Source organism: Labrus mixtus, chromosome 12 (genome assembly GCF_963584025.1).
Source record: "Labrus mixtus chromosome 12, fLabMix1.1, whole genome shotgun sequence".
Classification (NCBI taxonomy): Eukaryota; Metazoa; Chordata; class Actinopteri; order Labriformes; family Labridae; genus Labrus; species Labrus mixtus.
Genome location: NC_083623.1, coordinates 13,921,289 through 13,940,334, shown reverse-complemented (window position 1 = coordinate 13,940,334; position 19,046 = coordinate 13,921,289). Strand labels below are relative to the sequence as shown.

The 19,046-nt window shown below is 39.9% G+C and overlaps 2 protein-coding genes across 2 annotated transcripts; one reads left to right on the top strand and one right to left on the bottom strand.

Annotated features, from left to right (window-relative positions):
• Window positions 1-5,247: 5,247 nt before the first annotated feature.
• si:ch211-153j24.3 (protein c-Fos) lies at window positions 5,248-8,487 on the bottom strand. The gene is made up of 4 exons (XM_061052123.1): window positions 8,232-8,487; window positions 7,501-7,713; window positions 6,714-6,821; window positions 5,248-6,522 (listed from the first exon to the last, which is right to left on the bottom strand). Exons 1-4 carry the CDS (start codon window positions 8,373-8,375, stop codon window positions 5,812-5,814), a joined length of 1,176 nt encoding a protein of 391 aa, XP_060908106.1. The 5' UTR covers window positions 8,376-8,487; the 3' UTR covers window positions 5,248-5,811.
• Window positions 8,488-13,302: 4,815 nt separating this feature from the next.
• fosab (v-fos FBJ murine osteosarcoma viral oncogene homolog Ab) lies at window positions 13,303-15,530 on the top strand. The gene is made up of 4 exons (XM_061052122.1): window positions 13,303-13,437; window positions 13,825-14,052; window positions 14,161-14,268; window positions 14,374-15,530. The coding sequence occupies exons 1-4, from the start codon at window positions 13,303-13,305 to the stop codon at window positions 15,043-15,045; spliced, it is 1,143 nt and encodes a 380-aa protein (XP_060908105.1). The 3' UTR covers window positions 15,046-15,530.
• The last annotated feature ends 3,516 nt before the right edge of the window (window positions 15,531-19,046 follow it).

The following is a 19,046-nucleotide window of genomic DNA, read 5'->3' as shown; positions in this document are numbered from 1 at the left end:
TTTACTAAATCACGTCGAACCTTATCTGTTTGAATGTTTCTGAATGTTCCAGAAAACTTCAGAAGACCCTTTGTGCTGCTTCCCTCTTGTGTTTACAGGCGCAATTACATCCCACTGGACTTCTCAAAAGACTGAAATGTGTTTGGTTTAAAGTAGATAGTGATGATCTCTGTGATGAAAGCTGTGCGTGAATAATTCATTGTGGATTTGATGTATAATGATATAAATGGTGGCAAGATCTGAACAAAATCTTCCTGTGAATTACATTTCAAATCTACTACTGCAGTCAAAACAGAGCTGCAATACAATACCAATCACACTGGACGTTTTGGAGGTGTTTCCCTGGAATTGCAATTAAAAAGTGTGTTCTTGTTTTATTTAAGTGGAGAACAACTTAAGCAGTAACAACTCACATTCCTGTGCAGCTTTTATTACATCTCAGGTTTTGATCTGAGGCCTCGTTGGGTTTTGCACAATATCATTTCAACTGTTCCTCCTCGAACAAGCAGCTGAGTTATTAAAGGCTCACCAAAATACCCCACTCTGTTCCTTTTTTTAGATTCTAATTTGGTTCTGCTGTGATTTATGTTCGTATCTGAGGGGAGGTCGAGGGGGGGGGGCAGTGCGTCACAGTCGCTCCTCATAGAGATGACAAATGTCAGGGGAAGAATTTAGGGTTAATAAAGCAGAACTCATCCAACAAGCAGACAGATTTCATAAAACAGGAGGGTCCTGAACATCTATAGTCAACACAGTTCAGAGGTTTTCCCTATACTCGCAGGTTTAGACTTTGAGCTGAATTCCTCCATGAATGCAGGAAGGCAGCCAGAGATGTCACTCAGTACTCGGACACACATGGCGCTCGCTCATTTGGCACTTTAAGCCTTTAAGAGGGAATTGTGGCTGCCAAGAACAATAAGCCTTGATAATGGCCCCCTGAATAAACATATACCAGTCTGAATATGCAGGCCAGGTATGCAAAGCATGTTAATTTTTTCAAGGAACTAAAAGGTTCTTTTTTTAGATTATTTAGTAATAAAAACGATTTTTCAATGTGAAAGAATATATATAACACTGCAAAGTCATTGAAGCTTTTGGCTCATTTGACTCTGTTTTAGAGTTGTGAATGACATGAAGATCTAAATTCTTGACTTATATGATACTCATGAAAAGTATTTGAATTAAAAGATAATCTTGGATGCTCTTTCCAGCAGCTGCCTGAGTAATGAATGGAGAGCGAGAGCAGTTTGTGGTTTTGCAGTATTGCAAAATTTCTTCAGAGTTCATCTGTGTGGCAATCACTCAAGGTAAAAAAAAAAACAATTTGCACATTGAAGCATTTTTGTTTTCCTGTTTATTAATTCTATTTTTTTAGAAAATGTAATGACTGTACACTATTGTCTCCTTAACATCCACACTGATTTAAAAAGATGTAAACAAGACAAATTCTCTGATTTCCTTCCAACTAAAAACAGATTTCTATCTGCAGGTCATCATGTTAAAGTGCTTTGCAGCAATACTATAGAAAAAACATCTTTGGGAAATACCCTGCAAACCAGACACAATTCTGACTCATCATCCGCCGTACTGCAGACAATAAGGACTTGACTTATTTTTTACTGTTGTTTCATTTAATTTCCTTCCTATACCTTCCTCTTTACTCTCTTTCAAAATAATCTCAGACATTTGTCACAGAACTTGTCTGGCATATTTTTACAGATGCACAGTTTTAAGCCAAGTTATTTAAAACTGTATGCAGAAGTTCTACAGTTTGGGAATAATTTGAAATTTCACAAGTTTCCATCTTTTGGCAACAATGCTTCATGGGCAAATTGAACTTTTTTTTTATTATAGCTTATGTGCAAATCTGCAGTGGTGCACGTTGTAGTGTCTGCAATTATAGGCCTAAATGTATGCCTGATCTTATATTTAATTAGTTTACACATAATTGTAATACTAGTGTACATGAATACAGTGTCACAACTAAAACCAATATATCTGTATAACAAAACCGTCTTCTCTAATCTTCGTGAACGAGGACACAGGAGAACACGCTCTGATGTATCAAACACAAAAACAGATAAGATAAATGTTTGTTTTACTGGATTCAATTGTAATCATACTCAATTTAAAGAACTAATCAATTCAATCACCTCTTTCATCAATTGCTTATTTATGGTAAATTGAAAGCCTTTCTTCAAAGACATCCCCCTCTTTAAATAACAAGCCATCTGCTAACATTACTGTTCAGTCCCTTTCCTCCCCTACTGACCCTGTTTCCGTTTGAGCAAAAGCTCTCGTTATTTGGATTTAATGTTGACAAATGGTATTCAGACGTGTCCAAATCTATAAAAAATACATTCTTAGATTTATACATGTCACATTCTTATTTAATGCTACAGTCATGAAAAAACAGGCGTAAGTAAGTTCAAAATAAAACACCAAATCATCCCATGATCTTTTTCTTCCTATTGTATCATTGACGACATGATCTTAAGTCAGGTGACCCAGTTTTCCAGGAACCTGTATGACATTGATTTATCCCTGTAAATATAACACTTCCTTGGGAATATCACAGCAGAGGGAAACACAGTGGTCAAGAGGTGCATGAGGATGAGATAACAAAGGTGGAAACAGTGAGCACATAACAAATAATGGAAAGATAGATATCTGTGTCCATGTCAGACATACAGTATTACAGTGTGCTGGTGTAAGGAACCAATCCTGAACATTACTTCAACATTAAACACCTATTAAACATTAACTGCATGTTTGAAATGTTCAAATACAGCAGGCCGTTCCATTGCTTTACAGTGCAGCTCATATTAGGGTATAGTTGCACGTGGTAACATTATAGTAGCATTAAGCCCAAATTTGAATCACTAATGTTGGTGTTACATGTTATTAACGTGTTATTTAAAGGTGTTTCTGAAAAAAGCCACAACCTTCTGAAAAATAAAAACACACATGGTTTTGCATGCCAATTTAACCTCTGCTTATGCTGAAGTATGATTGGTATTGTTATGTGAGGTCACCAAACTTTTTTAGGCCCTAAACATATAGGCCCCCACGATTTGGTTTTCATATGGTATTTTTTATTTGACTGTTTTCACTAAAGTTCATTAGGAATTGTGTATTTTAATTTTTTCTACTTTTTTCTGACAGCTGTGTTTGTTGAATTGATTGGTTATTAGGCCTACAATATGATGCACTGTTATAGGTTCAAAAATAAGTAGACAAGTTGACAAATAGTTCCATATTGCCAGCTATATCTACTGTTACGACATAATAAATACTCATAAAATAAGATTTTTAATCAATTGTAAAACCCTGACATTTTTGTACTTCTGATACTCTAAACTGGTTAAAATGTTTAATAATACTTGTGAAGTCTTACTTGAATTTAAATGTGGATCTCAACAGCTGCATGATTTTTAAAATCTTTTTCTTGGTCAAACTTAGAAAAATAACACCTCATCCTCAGTTGACTTCCAATAACCTGCGGCTAAAATGTTGCTTGATGGTTGGTTGTGAACAACTCCAGCTTTGTGATATTTACAACTTTGAAACAGACGGTGACAGGCACCACACTGCTGGACTAACAAAGCGTGGTGGAACAAGTGGAGTGGACAGAAAGTGAGTCAGTAGACATTGGAGCTGTTGACAGGCCCATCAATCATCCCTTTAAAAAAAGCAGGGCATCGAGACATAACATAAATACCCATCAAATGAGACGCTCTCTTGTTGCCTGACACTGCTCCCCCTACTGATGAAAATAATACTGCACTTCTAACATAGGCTAATTGACTTGTTTATGTTGTTTATGTTGTAAAGCGTTTAGGCCCTACTTAAAGTTTTCTGGAAATGAATAAAATAATGCCTATTCTTTTGGGCAGAATAGCTATGCCAACATTAAGTGCACTCACTGTAGGCTATATGGCTGCATTTAAATGGGTCTCATTGAAAAACTAGACTATTGTTAAGGACCGAAACCAAACAGCCTGTGCTCCTTAAATGTCCCGTTTGCTGTTCCGAGAAAGACCTTGGCATTGTTAAATAATTCATAAAACCCGCTGTGTTGTGTGATAAGAGGTTCCGTCTGTTTACGCTCCCGCTCGTGCTCCTGCCTGCTCCGAGTTTTTTTCCGGTAACATCCGCAAGCCACGAAACATGACACCCGTAGTCATGGAGACAAAACAACTGCAGTTCCCAAACATGGTCAAAGGGGAAGTGAGACGTATTGGTGTTCGCGTGTTGACGTCACGCACAGCACGCACTGTCCTACTGCAGCTGTAAAGTCGGATTCCCTTGACCAGTGGAGCCAGGAACGAGATATGAATAAATAATTAAGCTGCTGTTTCTACCGCTCCCACTCATTTTAAACACAATTCACGCGATGGTTGCACTTTATGCAATTCTGTTTCCAAAAATAGACACACTGACATCTTTATAAACAGCATGCAGATAGGCATATGCTATAGAATTATAGGCTTATAATACGGTTTTGGGTTTACTCGGGACCCTCGTCGTGACTCTATTTAAGTGTTACTTAGCACATCATCCTACATTATCCTTGTTTGCAGCTTGGAATTGGATGGTGATTTTTTTTTAACTCTTTACCAATCAATCTTAGTCTAAGGCTGAAGTTCACTTTGATTCTTGACCTCAGGAAGTATCAGGGTAGGAGGGGAATCAAGTCATTTATGAAGGCCTAGCTGATTTGGAGTTTCATTTATTTGTACAGAAGTAATAAGCCACATTAATGATGGTATGGAAAAACATAAACTTAGCAAGGACATCCACTTAACAGGCTATACATTTTTAGGCTCATTAGTTTCTCTGACAAATGTTTTCAAAAATGGTCATGAAATTGAAATAGTAAAATTCTCTCTTTTTGAACAATTTAGGTCTTTTTAGCTATAAGGCAAAGGTGCTGCTAGAAAATTAAAGATCAGTTTGGAGCTGTCCTTTAGGGTACAGCATCTTCATCCACAGGTGAAGTTACATTTTTAGACATTTTATAGACAGAAAGCCCTTGAAGTGCTCAAAAAAGGGAACTTTGAACATATGAAAAGGAGGACAACTTGGTAAATAGTAAATTGACTTGAGCTTGCGTATCGCTTTTCGCTGACTAGAATCGAGCATAATACATGTGTTGATGATATTTTGTAAGACTGAAAGCTCTAGCTATAACCCGGGATGATGTGTTCAGTCAAATTCTTATTTAAGAATGACAACAAAGGCAAGAACATCTTTGTTTTTTTATTTGATTTCCACCGTTACACAATTTTTTGCATTTGATAAGTAAAAAAATAAACTATGTCATAAAATACATCTCGATAAAATACATAACATGATTTTTTTTTTTGAAAATATCAGTTAGGAGACACCTTACAGCAAGATGTTACACCTACACGCTACACGTTAGTTACCCTGCTAATTTTACATGTTGGCTATAGAACACAACTTTGTCAACAGTATAACACATACATTATAGGCTACTGAGCTTCATCTAACTTCACATCACATTTTGATCTTTTGAAACATAGGATACCACTGCTGCTCGGAACACAGATGACTTTTATTTGCATGCATTTTTGTTACCAGCCAAAAATCTTGTCTCAGAGAATTGCACAAACAGAATGGAAGAGGTCAACCCTGATACATCCACAAAAACATGTCATCACCACAACCTGTGATGTTTAGGTTTTACAACACCAAAACTCACATAATATTATTTGAGAGTGAGGGACATAGCTTGCTGGCTGGTTAAAATGTAATAACAGTATCATTGCATAAAATACTTTGCATTCACAGGGCCAGAAGTGTTGGAGAGTTAAGATTATCTTTCATTAACTCTGATGCACCCAGGCTGCCTTTGAGGCCCTCAAAGCCTTCAGACAAGGAATCAATCTCAGAGAAATTAAAGGAAAACACTGTGCGGTAATTGCTACAAGTGGGACTGGAAGACATGACTGGTGTGTTCAAAGATTCAAGGTCATTTGCCACAGACTTGTACAGGGTCTCCCAGTCTGAGAGGCAGAAAGGGCCACTCATGTCGATGTCAGGGACTGATGCTGCCATCTCAGAAGTCACTGCCATCTCAAGACTTGGCACCAAGTCATCCAGGTCATCTCCTTGTAAGTCCTCCAGGGCCTCTTCTGCACTCGAACACAGCAGGATGTTGGAGTTGCCCAAAATGGCTGCAGCAGGAATGCATGGGACGCTGTCCATTTCTTGAACAATAGGGACTTCTGCAACAGTCAGGTTACCCTCTGTGGCTTTTACATTCTCTAGGATGGAAAGCAGCTGGGGGGAGGCTGGAGGGTCCTGCAGCATTGTGTTATCATCAACATCATCCTCATTGTCTGCATCCTTCTCCTCATCCTCCTCATCATTCGCTGGGAGTTTGCAGGAGGGCTTATGGGAGGCTAAGACCTGCTCCAGTCTCTCCTTCTCCTTCAGCAGGTCGTTTATCTCTGTCTGGAGGGCAGACTTGTCCTCTTCAAGCAAGTCAGTTTCCTGAGGTGAAGGGGAAAGAACAATGAATAAACACTCGACATGTGGAAACATTTAACACTGTAACCCGGCCAAGCTGTCATCTCTGTGGTGCTCCTGTCATCTTTAATCAGAAGTTACATGTAACGCATCATTGGATAAGTGCACGTGCTGTGTGATGATCTCTGTGTGTTTACATAAAGCAGCATACTTACAGCTTGCAGAGTGTCTATTAGCTCCCTCCGTCTGTTGCGACACTTTGCTGCAGCGATTTTGTTCCTCTCCCTCCTGATCATCCTCCTCTCCTCCTCTTCTTTCGTAGCCTGGAATCAATCACAAATCACCAAAATTTAATGCGCACCCTGCTTCGTTTTTGCCATATCAGCAGTTGGCTCGACCACATCTTTCCTCTCGCCAAAAAAAAAAATGTTGAAGAAGAAAAATCTTCGTCGCAGTGTATATGCTGGGAATACTGATCGGTGCAGACGCTCCCGTTCAGCTCAGGCGTTAAAATGCTGCAACACTGGCACGGTCCAGTCAGGCACGTGAACGCGCACGTTTATGCAATTAACCGTCCTCATCTTTAACATCGCTGTACTCCTTATTGCAAAAAGTAATTGTACTGTCACTACTACAAGCAGTGATCTTATTACACCGGGACGCCCTATACGTGCACGTTACATTAACACACACCCTCCTTCGTGCCATGTTGAAAATAACGCGATAACTCACATCTAAGTTTCAGATTAATTAAGTCTTTGGCAGAAAAGACTCATTTTGTTTTCTGTTTATATTATTGGTTGCTTGATTGGTTAATTGATTGGTTAATTGATTGATTGATTGATTGATTGATTGATTGATTGATTGATTGGTTGATTATTAACTAGGCCAATTCGATTAATAGATGTGTGTATTTTTTAAACTGACATTTATTTTCTAACATGGTCTTCTTTGATTTTTTTTTTTTAATTTAACTTAATTGAATTATTCTATTTGACATACCTTATCTTTCAGTCCTCTCCTGTTGGAGGATTTTCCCTTGTTTGCTCCTCCCGAGAGAGAGGACTGGTTCTTGCTTTGAGTCCTGGTCTTCGCACGGTCTGACGGAGAAACAGATGTGATGACTGTCGGCTGCACCATCCATTTCAGATCCGGCGAGGTTGAGATTGCAGTCACAGTCGGAACAAAGGAGTCTGCCACACTGGTATCAATGTCCTGATGGAGCAAAGATCACAGAAAAATAAAACATATGAATGCTGTCAAACACCAATTTAGCTCATTTGACTTGGGAATCATGTCCATATGGTGACCTTTAGGTATTGTTAAATGGTAGCCTACATCAACCATTTGGCTGAGGAATGCCAAAAAGACAAAATCCACACTGCATCCATCAAAACCACTTACATGCTATAACATAAAATCCTCATCATCATAACATAATTCTTGTTAGGCTATAAAGGTCACATAAGTATGTGTACATTGCACTGATTATTGCGCTGCAGACACAGAGACTCTTCAGTCTGTGTATTTGTAAAGAAGCCTATAAGCACGGGAAGGTAATCATGTTCAAGAACAAGCTGTCTGGAATGAAGCCTACATGGAAATGTGTGAACATTTTATACCAACACATAAGCCTTTTGCACCCTTTATTATCCTTATGCATTAAATTATCCTGCACATTTTTTTTTCTTTTTAGGATTAGCCTATTTCTTTAGATGATGATCCACTTGTACCTTGTCGCTGTCCATTGATGATGAAAACGAGTCAGAAGGATGCTGGCTGCACCCAGGGGTGTCCCCGCCAGGCGATGCTGTGCTACAGCTGGACGAAGAGTCGAACTCAATGCTGGAGTCTGGATGCATATTCTGGTCTAACATCTCTGCAGAAAAAGAGAGTGCAGGATATCTATTCTAAAGCGAAAAGGTGACGCTTCAATGCCTTTCTTGCTTCATTTGCCAGCTTCATAAAGGACAACTGTGCAGATAGTGGAGAGGCCCGCCTTTTATAGTGAGCCGGATTTTTATGAATGAAATCTGTGTGGTGAGACTGAACCATTTCACACGGGGAAGGGTAAGGTGGGGAAATAGCGGGTTATTTTTAAATGAAATTAAATAAAAAGCAATCAGTCAATTAATCAACAGCATCAGCATTTTCATTTAAGCTTTTTCTATTCCTCAAATAGGTCTATCGAGAAAAATTGCGAGTATGTTTTCAGTGACACCCCTGCTACATGAGGCGCCCATCGCCTTGAATGAACTACGTCATATCATGTATGCAGCATCTGCATCATATAGGCTACGTGATGTTCTCTCTGTGTCCTCATATGTTCACACGATGTACCTAAATGTTGCTGCCGCATGGCAAAAGATATTTTTCTCAAGAAGATGACAGATTATTTCAATGTAACAAATTCATGAACAATTGGGCTGTTTAATCATAGCCTGTAACAAAAATGCGAGCAAACATTGTAACGTCTGCAGTGCAATAATATAGAAAGGCATAAAACATCCTCAATTTCTTTATGGGGGGGGGGGGATATTGTATCCTAAATCAGCATGATTATTTTTATTTTTCACAGTTCCTAGCACCCCGCCTGATTAATTATGAGCTGCTAATCATCTCTATGGAGTGTCATCCTGATATCACATTGCCTTTCACCTGTCTCTGCTTATGAATACAGCTTCAGCAACAGAATTGTCGCCGTAGCAGCCAATCGCCGAATAGACTGGTCGAGCCATATATGGTGTTTCCGGAGAAAGGGGGCGCGCTGACTGCGCAGGGAGAGCGCGCCGATGGACGAGTGTGTGTGACTATGTTTGGCCCACTCACTCACTTTTACAAAAGAAAAAGTGAAACCTGCGCTAAAAGGTTGTCCCGTCATGAAATGTACCTGATAACAGCGTCAGGGAATGCGTGTTGAGGACACAGGAATAAAGAGGAGGACAAACCCATGCTGCTGACCCAACTTGTGCGTGAATTGAAAGGTGGCATACCACTTTTTAAAACAAATGGGCTTTAGTTCTGCGAATGCATTTGTAAATCAGTATTATACTAATGGTTTCATGCTGATTAACCTATTTTAATCAGGGGGGCTAATTCGTCGATTGAGCATATTCTGGCCATTTCCCTGAGCCCATAGCCTATTGGCACCAATTAGGCATCTATAGCGTTATTCCCGCAAAGCCAGTGTGAGCCTTATAAGAAAAGAGATTGTATAAGCTGCATATGCTATATTTAGGTGAGGATGACTTCACAGATCCACTGGAGTGAAAGCGAAAGACAGTGAATAGAGGGGGCCTCTCCCCGCTCGGAGGGGCTGCCGCTGCTCTACCGGCTTCCCGACAGTCCCAGCCCCCTTCTGCCATATTTACTGGCACATCATTAGGTGGTCCGTCTGAGCCCATTCAGTGTGCAGCGGCTCAAGACCAAAGGGGTTAAAAGGTCGAACATGACTGCTAACACCCCACATACAGCACAAAGGCTTGTTTTTTACCAAAGCATCCTGAGCGTGAACGTGCACAGAGCGGCGTTTATTTATAGCATCCGTGACGTCAGCGTTCAAAGTTCATGTAAATGAGGCAAATATATCATTTTAGGTTTGCTGTGCTCTGCTACTGTGTAATGAAGCTTTACTTTAAAATTGTGAAAAGGTCTTTATAAATATAAAACCCTATAATATCTACGAGTGTAGGCCGAGAGTACAATGTTGTAGAGCAAAGACTTTTCCCATATGGCTATTTAAAGTTATGTTTAACATAAGCTCATCCGTGTCAGCATCTGCTTTGTTGCTCTGGAGCGTTAATTTAAATAGCTATGTTCATTTTTTTATTTTAGGCTAATTATTTACAATATCGTGACCATTAGTAGCCAGGCTAGAAATTACTTTTGTAGCCGTTGGCTATGAGCAGATAACATACAATCTATTTTTTTTCATCTCTTCTACAAGTTAGCCTACTAAACTAAAACACATTGTTCAAAATACTTAGTCTAGGCTATAGGTCAGACTCAGCATTGCAGAATTGGAAGTTGCTGTTCTTGCCAACCATAAAGTGATAAAAAAAATATACACCAGGTAAATTGTTGTGTGTTTCCTATTTCATTTTGCAAACACCGACGATGAGAGACACAATAGAAACAGAGCTCTCACTCTGCTACTGATTCATATAACCAGAAATTCCGGGCGTCGGGCTGACGTAACTTCGAGACGACACCGGAGAGCCGGCTTTGTTTTATTGTGTTGAGTGAGCCGTCTTCACAACATACACGATTGTTGTTGCTAGGCAAAATTACGACGTCACTGACGCGAAGGGGTGGAGTGTTGCCCGGGCAACCAAGAATGTTGAACAAAACAGGAGCGCGGGAACTAGAGCTCCCGTCCTTTAACCTACATTGATGTCCTTGCGTATAATCACAGACACAGCTAATTATAGAGAGAATGTAAAGGCTTTTAATAGGACTTATTTTTTATTTTTAACAACAGCATAGCCTGTAGAAGGACCATGTAAAAAGGGCCACTTGATAAAAATTTGCATTCCAGAATAGTTAAAAATCATAGAAAAATAAGAAGCAACTGGAAAATGTCTGTTGTGGCCAGCCCAAAGTAGCTTGTAAAAATTATGAAAACTCTAAAATAGATTTGTTGACATTACTAAACTGTATTGGGGTCTTTTTGCTAGTCAAAAGCTCTAAAGAGCAACAGAAAATGGACAGTGGATTTTTTGACAGTAAAACGGGATAGGCCTACAGAATGGAAGTGTGTCAGTTTTTACTTTTTTAAAGGAATATCAAGTCTGATTGCTGGGTCATTGCTAATTTGCTTGTTGTGTACATCTCTAATGGAGAGGCATGAGGATTCCCTCTAACCACATATGTTGGGAAAGGCCTTCACGATCAAGCCTAGACATCTGCAAAGACATTCTGAAATGGAAAAGTACACATAACAAACCGGTTTTCAGTCCGCATGCGCAACCAAAACACTCCCAAACTTGTATTGCAGACATAAGGTAGAAGAAATGCCTGAGGGCAGAGTACACAAGTAAGTGCGTCTGCACTGACATAATTTGATGAACATCATGTACACATCAGTACATCATGTGTTTTTTTGGATTGAGGCAAATTATTGACAATCTCTTACACCTTTCAATAAAGAAATGTATTTGCAAATTGCAGGAAGTTTGTCAGTGTACAAAAGGCTTCTCAACAGATATACACACAGATGGCAAAAACATTTGTTAATCTCCAATATGTAATCAACACTTAATTCTATTCGAATTATGAATTTAGCAACAAGATGCATTTGATTTAAATTCCATACAACCTTACATGAGTCATATGTCTGAGTGTTTATATGAAAAAGCTGTGGGGTTAAACATAAGACAAAAAATATGATAATAAAGACATAATCATTATGTTCTTTTAGACTATGTTCTTTACAGATGTTTCTGTGAATTTAAATGAAAACTTAAAAAGTAATATTAAGTTGTGAATCCTCCTCTTATTGGTGTTGCTTCATGGCTTTCTTCTCAACCAGGCTGGAGGTGATGAAACAGTGTCACGTGTGGTTTTGCTGAGATAATGTGCTCAGCTGATGTTCAGAGTGGCTGTGACATTGTTTTATGTTACTAAAGTGACAGCAGGTGGAGTTGTAGATAAGAGGTGGCGCTCCGACAGATAGGCAGATGGATCCAACAGGCTTGTGTCTGGAGGTTTACCTGTACGAGGATTGAATGTGCAAGTCAAGAGGTACTGCTGGAGAACTGGAGACCCTGATATAGCCTGGTTCTTCAGAAAGTACATGGTGGACAGCTAACATGCTGTTGTACAGACAAAGACAACAGTACACACTATATATGTGAAACACTTTAATTCTGTGTGTTGTGACTAAAGAACATAAGACTTTGCTCACAGCAGTTGTTTAAAAAATGTGTGAGCAAAATATTAGGTTCATACTGGATTTTGTCTTGGGTGATTTAAATGTCACCTAAGGCATTTAGCCTACTCACGGTAGATTTATAGTTTTTCCACGGAGAGCTAAAGTCCTATAAATGCAATAAAATCGGCCTTAAATGAGATAAAACTCATGTTCATTGTCTCGGTGGTAGGGTATTCTAATGTGTAATATTCAATGTTTGTCACTCGTATTTCATAACAGACAAATCTGCATGTTCAAATGTACCTCTGATGCAGGCTACTTTGGTGTGTAGGATGTACTTTCGCTGACCATTGTCCCACTTCTTCAGTTTTCTCAACAGCCTCGGTGTTTGTTGTCGTGCATAACGTCATGTCGCTGTCGGCCACTCGGATGGTGTATTTCCCAGCAGGGTCCGCCCAGTTTACAGGATGCACCATATTTGGAAAATGACGTGTTGGGGATACCGTTTCAGGGAATATTCCATTTCTTGAAGGCACGTTTAAAATGTTATCTGTAAACGTTCCCTTTCGTATAACAGCAGAAAACATGAGTTAATATTGACTATTCAGTGAATTCAAACTATGTACGAGCTAGACTTTTATTTTTTCTCTGCGTTGTTATGTCAATGTTTTGTTGTTTTCTCCCCGCGGTGTCGGGTTAGGAGCGCTCCTCCTTGCCTGCGTCATTTGACGATGCTGCTCGCAACCTTTATAAGCGCTCCGAGCTGCCAGAGGTGGCATTCAAACTTTTTACTAGCAGAGCAACACTACAAGGAAAAAAAACATCGGGAGCTGAGTTTGAGAGTTTCCTCACAAACCCTTTTAAAGGATCTCCTCGCTGCTGATCACATTGCCTCGTTCACTTGGATCTTCCTGCTTGTTTGTTGAGGAAATATGATGTTTACCGCTTTCAACACGGAGTGCGATTCCTCCTCCCGCTGCAGCACTGCATCTCCCTCCGGGGACAACCTAGCGTACTTTAACTCACCATCCGGATCTTACTCCAGCATGGGATCCCCCCAGTCTCAGGTACGTCCAGACAAAGATTTTTCTGCTTTTATTAGAATTTTAAGGCTGTATTGATTTGTTTTTGTTTGCAAAGCGAGAAAGAAGCTGGATAGATAAAGCTCGGTTTAAATTTCACTGGATTATTCTTATCAACATGTAGTTTCTTAATAATCAACAGGGCCTGATTGATCGATATTAATATCTTATGCCAGTTGTGCTTCATTCATCCACCTGGAAACTCCTCTGAGAGAGTGTAACGTCATAGCTGACATCATGTGGATATTTTTAACCCACCTAGCTTTTTATAGGCCCCCTGTTTCATTCATAGACACCCTGCAATGCTGCACACTCTCCTCCAGAGACTTTACAACATGTACTGATGATTCTCTTGCTTCATTTCCTCTACAGGATTACACTGACCTGACAGCATCAAGTGCCTCCTTCATCCCCACTGTCACAGCCATTTCAACAAGCCCAGACTTGCAGTGGATGGTGCAGCCTTTGATCTCCTCAGTGGCCCCCTCTCACAGAGCTCCCCCCTACACCTCCAGCCCCAGCTCTGCCTATTCCAGACCAGCCATGAGGTCTGCAGCCTCCAAGGCTCACAACTCTCTGAAAAGGGGCAGAATGGAACAGGTAATTATCATCTTATCATGAACTTCCAAGTGTGACATAACATCTTCCATCTTAGAGTTTTGATTATTATAGAGCTGGAGGTTTAACTTCTTCAATCTTTTTTTTCAGATAACACCCGAGGAGGAGGAGAAGAAGAAAATTCGTCGGGAAAGAAATAAGCAGGCCGCAGCAAAATGCCGCAACAGGAGGCGAGAGCTCACAGACACTCTGCAATCTGTAAGTATGCAACAAATTTACCACCGCTCATTAAAATATATTCACACCAAAGCCTGCACCGTTATTCAGCAGCCAAGCTAATTCCACCTTCTCTTCCCGTCACAGGAGACTGATCAGCTAGAGGATGAGAAGTCTAGTCTGCAGAACGATATTGCCAATCTCCTGAAGGAGAAGGAGAGGCTTGAGTTCATTCTGGCTGCTCACCAACCCATCTGTAAAATCCCCTCAGAGCTGGACACAGAGTTCTCCATCACCACTATTTCTCCTGTCTACTCCTGCCACTCCACCAAGGTGTCCCCCCAGCCTCAGACCACCCTAGCTGCACCCATCATCACTTCCAGCCAGCCAACCTTCACCTCAACCTCCCACTCCATCTTCTCCAGCAGCAGCTCCATCCTCTCCACTGCTACCATTTCCGGCAGCTCGGTAAAAATGACGGACCTGGACTCCTCGGTCCTGGAGGAGTCTCTGGATCTGCTGGCAAAGACAGAGTTGGAGACGGCTCGCTCGGTTCCAGAAGTCGACCTGTCCAATTCCCTCTACACAGCTCAGGACTGGGAGCCCCTTCACGCATCAGCAAATACCAATGACTTTGAGCCCTTGTGCACGCCAGTGGTGACCTGCACACCTGCCGGCACCACCTTCACATCTTCCTTTGTGTTTACCTTCCCAGAGGCAGAGACCTTCCCTACCTGTGGCATCGCCCACAGGAGAGGAAGTAACAGTAACGACCAGTCTTCTGACTCCCTCAGCTCACCAACCTTGCTGGCCCTTTAAAGACTCTTCCAGAACCAATAAATGTTCCAATTAAGCACACATTCATGATGTGCAGACCACAGGGCTATGGGAAAGACTGAAACCAATTATTTATGATTTAATCTGTATCTATACTTGCCTATTACACAAATGTAGCAAGTTAAAAGCATGTTTCAAGTAATACCACGTAGTTGTTTTATAAGTTAATATTTTCTGGTGCTGAATAACAAAAAAAAGTTTTATTGTTGATGTGTTTACAGAGCAATAGTTATTATTGATCCAGTTTGTTTTTCTGGTTGATGGAATGTGAGAGTAATTGTGAACTTTTTGTGAAACTAAAAACTGACGTGCTTTGTCTTAACCATTGTCTGAGTGGTCTAGTATGAAGTTTTCTGTGAAAACACAAGTGGATTTAATTTATGAAATTTTATTTTTTTACAAAGAGAGTAACTATATGATTGCTGTCTATATGATATGTAAATAAAAAATAGTGATATTTCAATTCAGTTAATTGTTGGTTTTACTCTTTGAATTTCCTGTTTAGGCTATTGCATGCACACCTTAATATTAATATTTACAGTCCGATGCACACACACACTAAAATATGTCAGAAAGATATAAAGTAAGTGAGATACAAAAAGGATTCTGTGTGAATCAACCATAGACTGTAAATATTGAATCAACACACAATTAAAATGTCCAAAATTAGCTTATTTAAGGAATGGCAGTTTTCCCTGCACCTCCACTGGCTCTATTTATTGTTCCGTCTGTTGCCAAGGTTAACTACACGTCAGGGCTCTGACGTCAGTGCGTTCTTTCCTTTTTTTTTTTATTTGCAGGCAACGCGCGATGACGTTTAACATCCGTGCCCAAATATAGAAAGTTAGCGCTGTGGCGTTGTTGTCAGCCACAGCTGAGAGCAGACAGTCGACGAAGTCAGCAGACAGCCTTTTTTTCTCCGTTTAAATATCGAACAAAGTAGCCTATTCGTCTTGAGTCTTCCCTATGGATGAAACTTATTTGACCGCCTATGTATGAGAACAAACAGGAAAACGTGATTCTTTGATTCCATAAGCGAGGCGATGTGTTTTCGACGGCTGCACGCTCATGGTTATACAACAGAAATCATTTGTATGTGAAAGCAACATTTCAACCACTATCCACGATGGCTTTGATTTATTCTGTTTCCCCAGAAGGCTTGAATTTTATCACAATATCTCCTCCCACTGTCAAAGATGTGATTACAGCACAATCCAAGAAAGGGTTAGTCGGCAGGAATAATTCATGAAGGCAAAGGCAGAAGCTTTGAATATCAGCAAATGGACTTAGGACATGTAGACAGCTGGACTTTAAGTGTATAGGCTGCTTGAAATCTGTTAATGTTTTTTTTGTTTTGTTATTTCAGCCTTTTTCGAAACTCTTCCTTCCAATCAAAGACACACAAAATAAACATTTGCACACCTGTGCCAAGATGTACAGGCATATTCCCTAAATCTCTTTAACGATAAGCTTCACAATTCAATATTTAACATTCTCCAAATCTAGAATATTATCTTTTCCCACATACAGAAAAGGCTGGAGACCGCTTTATATAAGTGCATATATACGGCTGTAAAGAAACATGCAACTAACCCAAACTGTGTGAACAATAACTTTTAAAGGGTTTGATCCTTAAAAACTTGATTTGCTTTTTTCTACTCCATGATTTTTTGACAAATACAGGACATCTAAAGGCCTACTTTAGTTCAGCTTTTAGTTTTATGGTCCCATTGCAAGCAAGGTTCTCTATAATCTGTAAATGACATGCGTCTTTGTGACCATGCAATCTTTACTTTTCCATCTTTTTTAAGAGGAGATGTTCCTCTTAAAAACAATTCATGGACATTGAAACGGAAAATCCATTTCACAATGTTCAGTGACAAATTAAATATCATATTATTCAACGATCACAGTGTAATTTAAGTGTACACATCTGACCAAATCATTCCCCCCCTCTCTTCTACTTGACACTCTTTCACCTCAATTGGTAATTTCACCCTTGATCAATATTTCACCATGTTAAGAATCATCAGAAGGCGAGGCAGGTTGCTTAATGGCTTTACACAGGAAATGTGTGGCGTGCGCTCACGAGGGACACACTGAGTGGAAGACTACCAGCGCACAATAACTAACTTACTCTGACGTTTGAGGCCTTCCAGTGTAGTCACACCCTTTTTGTGCAACACGGGCCGTTCCTCTATTTTCTCGAAGCCAATTCTTGAAAAGTAGAACCTGGCATAAAACAATTCAAATGTTCAATGTACAATAATAAATAAAGAAGTACAGAAGTACCGTGTTTCACCTTTAAGATAAACTGAACTTGTTTTACATAGCCTCTTATCTGTCAACAATGTGCTATTGTATAACTGCTGTATTTGTGTTTCTTTTTGCACTTTAGCCGAGCCACTTTTCCTTTTATTTTCACTCCCAGCGCAACCATGCAGCCCCTAATAGCGCTGTCTATTAATACCCCTTTGCCAGCCCTGGGGAGATGGGGAAGCAGCAGAAATAGCAGGTGCCTATTGCTTCTTTTAACATCAGCATCAACAGCAGTAAAATTAGACCACTATGACGCCAACCTGCGTCGGTGCTGCAACCCAGGGGAGGAAGCAGGCAGCATACGCCATAAGAAAGAGAGGAGAAAAGTGAGAGCAAGGGGAGGAGGAGGAGGAGGAGGGAAGGAGGCAGACAGAGATCCCTGCTTTGATGTAATTGTGAGCACAGTGATGAAATAGTTGGGTTCACCTCTGTGTCACAATGGAACCCATACACACCTATGTTTTGTCGAGAGACAATAGGAAGACTTTAAAAGTCCATGATCACTTCTGTGTCTCCCCGCTGTGACTGATAGATTGATACTGTTGCTAAGCATTTAGAATGACATACACAAAATGCATTTTTACTGAAGCAGGTGATTTTTTTCTCAGCATATTTAACAACCAATAGAAGGAATACTGTGTGCATATATCTACAGTATTTACAATATATGACAGTGATCTGTATATGCATGACCTAATTTGATTATTCTGTGCTCTTATCAGTGCATTCGTGTGTCTAACTTTTATTTATTTTTTCAGTGCCTTATCTGGAGGTGATAACAATTATAACTCAAAGAACGACAGCAATCCAATGAAGGGTGTGTAGACTCTTGCGTCAGCATTCTTTGTCCAATCTCATTTAAGGAAGTGTTCCTCCAAAGTACAACTTTCATAATGACTTGCTGACAAGTGCCCAGAGGTGATAAAATTGTACAGTCTATAGTGAGATTATTCAAGTAACTTTCCAGGTTCCGTACAGACTCTGTTTTGTCCTTGGGAATTTAAAAAAAAGTGTAAAACACAGGAGGTTCATATTTTAGCGATTAAACATGTAAAAATATTGATTAGTTACAGCAATTGTAAGATTTTAATTTCTGACATAAGCGCTCTGCATGGAGGTGCGTGTGTGACAAGCTATTCTTGGAGGGTTTTTTGACGCACTAAGCTACAATACTGAAGGGATTTCTCCATCCAATAATTACAGTGCACTTAGTGCCAGACTCCCCACACAGCAGCCTGTCCTTGTCTCGTGGGATCAGTAACAAGGATGTTTCCCTGGAAACTGGACAGCTCTATCATATATAATTGGGTAATCTGTGAGCTGCTGACAGAAAAATAATAGCTTTTGGGATCTTTAAAAAAAACCCAGCCAACACTGAGGGTGATATGTACGTAACCAGGAGTCACCATCACATCTAGGCAGATTATTATGTAATTATGGTAACACATTTTGTGAAAATCTATAGACTCCAATAATATTAAGACTGTTTGCAGAACAGATGTGAAGAGTAAATGGGGTGAGTAAATGCGAGTAGGTTTAAGAAATGTAGAATAATTTCCCTTGGGATCATTAACGTATCTATCTAATATCTATCTATTTGTCTGTCTGTCTGTCTGTCTGTCGTTTCAGATATACAAGCTCAGACTTCATCTTGTGTTTATGCT

Bases quoted from the DNA above. Each gene is read 5' to 3' on its own strand.
- si:ch211-153j24.3 (XM_061052123.1), bottom strand. From the start codon at position 8,375: ATGTTAGACCAGAATATGCATCCAGACTCCAGCATTGAGTTCGACTCT. The intron at 6,822-7,500 runs GTATGTCAAATA...GATTGATTCCAG, and splicing joins GGAGAGGACTGAAAGATAAG to GCTACGAAAGAAGAGGAGGA. The intron at 6,523-6,713 runs GTAAGTATGCTG...CCTTCACCTCAG, and splicing joins TAATAGACACTCTGCAAGCT to GAAACTGACTTGCTTGAAGA.
- fosab (XM_061052122.1), top strand. From the start codon at position 13,303: ATGATGTTTACCGCTTTCAACACGGAGTGCGATTCCTCCTCCCGCTGC. The intron at 13,438-13,824 runs GTACGTCCAGAC...TTTCCTCTACAG, and splicing joins TGGGATCCCCCCAGTCTCAG to GATTACACTGACCTGACAGC. The intron at 14,053-14,160 runs GTAATTATCATC...CTTTTTTTTCAG, and splicing joins AAAGGGGCAGAATGGAACAG to ATAACACCCGAGGAGGAGGA.